This window comes from Benincasa hispida, chromosome 8 (genome assembly GCF_009727055.1).
Source record: "Benincasa hispida cultivar B227 chromosome 8, ASM972705v1, whole genome shotgun sequence".
NCBI lineage: Eukaryota > Viridiplantae > Streptophyta > Magnoliopsida > Cucurbitales > Cucurbitaceae > Benincasa > Benincasa hispida.
Genome location: NC_052356.1, coordinates 54,709,569 through 54,716,545, shown reverse-complemented (window position 1 = coordinate 54,716,545; position 6,977 = coordinate 54,709,569). Strand labels below are relative to the sequence as shown.

At 32.4% G+C, this 6,977-nt stretch overlaps 1 protein-coding gene across 1 annotated transcript; it reads left to right on the top strand.

The window, feature by feature from the left end:
* Window positions 1–1,960: 1,960 nt before the first annotated feature.
* Window positions 1,961–5,589, top strand: LOC120083779 (sugar carrier protein C). The gene is made up of 4 exons (XM_039039644.1): window positions 1,961–2,239; window positions 2,323–2,645; window positions 4,190–4,819; window positions 4,947–5,589. Exons 1-4 carry the CDS (start codon window positions 2,107–2,109, stop codon window positions 5,418–5,420), a joined length of 1,560 nt encoding a protein of 519 aa, XP_038895572.1. The 5' UTR covers window positions 1,961–2,106; the 3' UTR covers window positions 5,421–5,589.
* Window positions 5,590–6,977: the final 1,388 nt, after the last annotated feature.

The following is a 6,977-nucleotide window of genomic DNA, read 5'->3' as shown; positions in this document are numbered from 1 at the left end:
TTTTGAAAATCATCTACGTATTGATTCTTAAATTTGTGTAGATTTCTTCAAATATCGGTTTTACAAAATGGATGATTAGAGAAATGCATAGATCATTTAAAAAAAAAATTGTGAATAAAAATATCACTAGATTTATTTATGAAAATTTAGAAATCTAATTGATACAACCTTAAAGTATAGGAACGTTATAAATGGAAAATTTCCCTATGAATATATGAGAATAAGATGTATGGTTTGGAAATGAGAACAATGTTTTTGAAGTCTAGAAATGATAGTGCCCCCACTAGCACATACCCCATATCCCTTTGTATATTAATACTGTTGATTGCATTTTCAAAGTAAACGAAGAAAATTCAAAGTGCCTTTGTTTGACTTCCCACCTAAAATTACATATTTACTTTTTATTGTATAAATATAAATCTTTTCAAAACATTAATTGCGTCAAATATTGACGTATGCTTTTACAATCTCCATTCTCACTTCCTTTCCATTGACGCGCTATTCCCATTCCTCTCCCTCTCCAACTTGCATTTCATAACCATAAATTCAATACAAAATAATAAAAAATCACAATCTTATCTACAGCATTTATTTCCGGGTTTTAAAAAAATATATTTTAATCTTTAAATTTTTAAAAACACCTATTCTAATCCCTACATTTTTAATTAGGAATACTTACGTTCATCTTTGCTATTAAAATTCGATTAAACTTAAAAAACACAGATACAGATACAGATACGGATACATGATACGAATACGATACGATGATACGTAAATTTCTAAAAAACTAAGATATAGATATGTTGAAGGTATGTTATATATATATGACAATGCTCAATTAATTGTTATAGTACTTATTTTAAGTCAAATTAAAATAGATTCAACAATTGAGTGAATTTTTTTTAAAAAAATTCAATTACGTTGAGTGGTGGTTGAGCGACTAAAGTAGAAGGTAGGAAAGAAGTAGATGATAAAGATTGAAGAATGAAGTTGAGGATGAAGGGAGGTGTGAATCATGATTTAGACAGTGAGAGAGAAGAGAAGAATGAATATTTAATTATGTTTTGGGTTTTTTCTTTTGACATTTTAAATTTATTTTGTTTTGGATTGCTCGGTTTAAGGGACTTTTATGTTTGGAAATGATTTTAAAATGACTAAAATCATTTTTATCATTTTCAAAATCACTGTGAAACATGTTTAATTCTTCAAAACTAGTTTTGATATGAAAATTGCATTTAAAAGTGTAAACTTGAAAACTAAATTAATTTTGAGTAACTAAAGTGTTTTTCAAGTGATTTTAAAAATGAAAAACATTGATTTTGATAATTTTAAAATCATGCCGAAACACGCACTTAAATAAAATGGGTCGTGGGTTGGACTTAAATTTGAAAGAAAAAGACCTAGTGTATCCCCTTCATGGAAGCAGATACACGTATCTGAAAATTAAAAAAAGAAACAATCAGATACTTCAAATTATGTATTAGACACGTATCTGGACGTATCCATATCTAATACCGATTATCTGCATAATTAAAAGTATCTGTGTTTCTTAGAGTTAAACTCTTAAATAAAATGATGAGATAACTTGTATTTTTAAAAAAAAGTTATTATTATTATTATTATTATTTGCTTAAACATGTGTTTAAGAAAAGTCATGTAGCGTAGAAAACCATCCGCTCTCCCTTGCAATATTTTCTTCATTTTATACGGTAAGTGAATCTTATTTTATATAATTACAATTAACATATAGTCAATGTAAACGATGTTGAGTTGCTGCCTGTCTTTATCTCGATTGTCCATGTTCGAAGATTTTTTTTAAACAAAATTTGTCTTTTAAAGAAAATGTTTAACAATAATTGATATATTAGTATTTTTCGTCAGCTTAATCAATAAATTTTTAATTGCCCATAGTTGTCCAACTTGTCCTTGGTTTTCAAACCTCTCCCTTCTCTATAAATAAAAATTTCTTAACTCCCAACTCTGTCGCCACTACTCTCTCCTTTCAATTTCTCTCCCCTTCACACTGCCCCTTATGTTCTCTGTTTCTAATCCATAATCAGTTTCCCTCCTTCCTTCCTTCCTTCATTTCCCTTCCTCTCTTCCAAAATGCCGGCCGTGGGAATCGCCACCGGTGGCAGTAAAAAGGCGTATCCGGGGAATCTTACTCTTTACGTCACCGTAACATGTATCGTCGCCGCCATGGGTGGGCTGATTTTCGGCTACGATATTGGAATTTCAGGTACTCATTCAAATTTTTACGAATTAGATGGGTTTTTTTTTCCTGCTCTGTTTTTTACCGTGATGATGGTGAAATTTGGGTAGGTGGGGTAACTTCGATGGATTCATTCTTGAAGAAGTTTTTCCCGTCGGTGTTCAGGAAGAAGCACGCGAACGAAACGACCAACCAGTACTGTCAGTACGACAGTGAGACGTTGACGTTGTTCACGTCGTCACTGTACTTGGCGGCGTTGTTGTCGTCGTTGGTGGCGTCGACGGTCACGCGTACATTTGGCCGGAAATGGTCTATGTTGCTTGGTGGTGTGCTGTTTTGTGCAGGTGCTATCATCAATGGCGCTGCTAAGGCCGTTTGGATGCTTATTCTCGGTCGTATTTTGCTTGGTTTTGGCATCGGCTTTGCCAATCAGGTACCTTCTTCCTCTATTTTTTTTCTCTCAATATTTTCTTCCAAAAGAAATTATTGTTTAAGGAAGTTTTTGGACAATTTCGTCATTTATGATTTCGACTTCCCGTCTGTCTTCTCTAGATCTGTTCTAAAAATGATTAAGAATTTATTCAACTATAAAAATTTATGATTTTTTTTTTCAACCGTGAGTAAAAATTCAAAGATCTGATTTTTGTATTGTATAAAATGTCTTTCTTTTTGAGGTGGATTTAGAGTAAGTGTTTTGTACTAAGGGTTTTTATAGTAAATTTACATAATTTATCTTTGAAGTGAAATCACTGATTATCAATCATATCTAGATTGTAATCAAGGCTCAAAACGTTGATATCGATAAAAATATTGATATTTATAAAAACTTTAAATTATAAAAAGTTAAAAAACTACAAATGAACATTTTATGTTTTTAAGCAAAGGAGATGTTTATTGTTTATATTATATTTCTATTAAAGATATTGTGTTGCTTATTTTATATGTTTCATAGATTTTAATTCTACAATAAAATAGAAATGTTAATTGACTACTCATATAAATGTTGAATTTGTGAAAATGTGAACATGTCGAGTAAAATTTAATAATGTGATTTTAACTTCTTAGAAGGAAGTTAAAAAAGCATAAAAGGGTTGAACTGTTTTTTTTTTTTTTTTTTATAAAGAATAGTTAAAATATAGAGGTTACTTCATTGAATCATTGAGAGGAAAAAGAGTCATATATTGAATTGGATTGATTTTGTATTTGTAGCCTTATGAGTTTCTAATTTTCGACAAAACCTACCAATAGGCAATAACAATAACCACCGTTTGGTTGTTGTAAAGTTAGTGGGACCCCATGATTTTTCTTTTCCTCATTAAAACCATCACAGACATATTTCCAAAAAAAAAAAATAATAATAAATAAATAAAAAATCACAGGCAAACTATTGGACAAACACAACGTTAATTTCTTTTTTCCCTAATATTTTTTGTTTGTTCAAATGTCCAAATCAAAAAATATCAAACTTGGGATTTCTTTCATCTCTGCAACATTATTTTTCCCGACATCTGCTTCGTCTTCCACTCTGTCTCTCTCTGTAGTTTGTACTATGTTCAAGTAAATTGAATATTTAAATTAAATTTCCTATTATTAATATTGGATTTGCTTGAATTTCCTTTTTAAATTTTAGTATTATTTTGTCTATTATTTCTTTAATAAATAAATATTGAAGAAAATTATGGAAATTCGGAGTCCTAGTCTATATGCCTGATTCCTCCCCACCGTTTAGTCTTTTGTTGCTTTGGCATGCGATTAAACTTTGACCCTTGAAATTGCACTTTGCAAGTGGCCCCATTTTACTTGAATATATTACACACTCAACGTCATGTGTCCTGTCTTTTCTAAACCCCCAATGAATTCAATTATTTTGGAAAAATAATCATAATTCGTGGTCAAGAATTTCAAGCTCAAAATGTTGACTTTCCTGTTTAATTTGGATTTTAACTAGTTGGTTTTGTTGTGTTTTCTTTTAACCAGTCAGTGCCATTGTACCTGTCTGAAATGGCTCCATACAAATACAGAGGAGCCCTCAACATTGGTTTTCAACTGTCAATCACAGTCGGGATTCTAATAGCCAATGTGTTGAACTATTTCTTTGCAAAGATCAAAGGTGGTTGGGGATGGCGCTTGAGTTTGGGTGGTGCTGTGGTTCCTGCTCTTATTATCACGGTTGGTTCGTTGGTCCTCCCCGACACTCCCAACTCGATGATTGAACGAGGACGTCACGATGAGGCTCGACATCAACTCAAAAGAATCCGTGGAATTGATGACATTGATGAAGAGTTCAATGACCTTGTTGTAGCCAGTGATGCATCAAAGCGAGTGGAAAATCCATGGACTAATCTCTTGAAGAAGAAATACAGACCCCATCTCACTATGGCTATTTTGATTCCTTTCTTTCAACAGCTCACTGGCATCAATGTCATCATGTTCTATGCTCCTGTTCTGTTTGATACCATTGGGTTTGGTAGTGAAGCTGCCCTCATGTCCGCTGTGATCACTGGTGTTGTTAATGTTGTTGCTACAATTGTTTCAATCTATGGCGTCGACAAATGGGGAAGGAGGTTTCTTTTCCTCGAGGGTGGAGTTCAAATGTTGATATGTCAGGTATAATAACTCATTAAAATCAATCTCCCAAAAAAAAAAAAAAAAAAGAAATTATTTGAACAGTCGTCACAATAGATTATGAGGCTCAATTGAATAACTTGAAATCTAAATTTTGTGTATTTTGTAGGCGGTTGTGGCAGCGGCAATTGGTGCAAAATTTGGAGTTGATGGGGATCCAGGCACTTTACCTAAATGGTATGCAATTGTGGTGGTGCTGTTCATTTGCATATATGTTGCAGGATTTGCATGGTCATGGGGTCCTCTAGGTTGGCTAGTGCCAAGTGAAATCTTTCCATTGGAGATTCGATCAGCTGCACAAAGTGTAAACGTTTCTGTCAACATGTTGTTCACATTCATCATTGCACAAGTCTTCTTGACAATGCTTTGCCATTTGAAATTCGGGTTGTTCATTTTCTTCGCCTTCTTTGTTCTAGTCATGTCCATATTCGTCTTCTTTTTCTTACCTGAGACAAAAGGCATTCCCATTGAAGAGATGAATCAAGTCTGGAAGACTCATTGGTATTGGAAAAAGTTCGTGCATGACAAGCATTTGCCTAATGAAAAGGGAGTTCAAATGGGAAAAAATGGAGGATATGTGTAAGTAAAATGCTCATTATAATTATTGTGAACACTTTGGGATTGAGAGTATGAATATATATATTTTTTTCCTAGCCACTATGAACTTCACATATTGTCAATGACATTTAGATTGTGTAATTAAATGAAATGATGGAAGTTGATTTTATTAATGAAGAATTAGTCGATATGAATGTGAATGAGTTTTGGTAGGAAGGATAAATGAAAAAGAATGGATTGTAATTTTCAATAATGTTATTGATTGGATGAGTTAGTGGGTTTGTAAAATCCCATTATGGACAACAGCCATTGCTTTCTTCGTAATCCCACTACCACGCCCAAACACAAAGGCAATGAGTACAACCTAGAATACAACCCTTCAAACCTCGACCTTGTAGTTGCTTCGGTGCATATGGATTTGTGGATATGGAGGGCGTCAACAAGTTAAAAAGATTTGCCCATTCTCGTCGAAATCATCTTAGGTGTCATTTTCAACCTAATCCAATTAAATTAGGGGGTCGATTTTTCACATATCTTCACAATAGTATGATATTATTCACTATAGATATAAATTCTCATCATAATTATCCTCATGATATATCCCTCATTTTTTTTCTTTATATAGTCAATGTGAGACTTTGGTTGCTCAACGATTTCAATTAGTTAAGAATAAGAGACCTTGTAAGCAATTATGGTCCTATTCAATAATATTTTTGTTTCTAGTTTTTTACTTTTGAAAATTATACTTATTTTCTTTCAATTTTTTACAATTTTCTTAGTAGTATTTAGAAGCTCAAATTTAATAAACTAAAATTAAAAAAACAAATATCAAACAGGGCATAAAGATTCTAATTTGTATCAACTCTTTATTAAACTCTGTAGTAATTTATAATAGTTATAATAATCTGACTTGCATATTAAAAAAAAAAGAGAACTTACATGGAGTCTGAATGTAAATTTAATGCATAGAGATATAAATTATGAAATTTGATTTAGGTGAAAAAAAAGGGGAAATGGGAGTCACGATGTTGGTATGAACGAAGGCATAGGGAATGAGAATGGCATGAGTTTGTGTTTGTTGTTAAGAGCTTTAAATTTATCATTAAAATGAGCGGTACCGTTTTGGGTCTTTGAGTTTGAGGTGTTGGTATTTTTAAACTAAGTTTCGATGCTCATCATGTCATATCGGTTCCATTTTTTCTTCTCCAACTTGAAACATTACATCTTAGATAATATCTGTCTTCGTGTATTCTACCAAATTGTGTCATCATAATTTGATATGCGACAATTTTTTCTTAATTCTTTTTAAAAATATTTTAATAACTTTCTTTTTCTTTATATGAATGATACGGTTATATCTTAGTCCCTTCAACTTGTTCCATTTCTTGCTAAATTTCTTCTCTTCCCACTTTCTGTTTCCAACCACTTCTTTCCCATACCCCATTTTTCCTTTCTCACTTATTATTAGATTTCCTTTTATTTTTTTCCCTTTCCTTTTCCCTTACCTTAATTTCTCTTCACTTTTCGATTGGGCTGGGTTCACTGGCCCAAAACCAATCGGCCCATGAACGTGTGGTGTGGC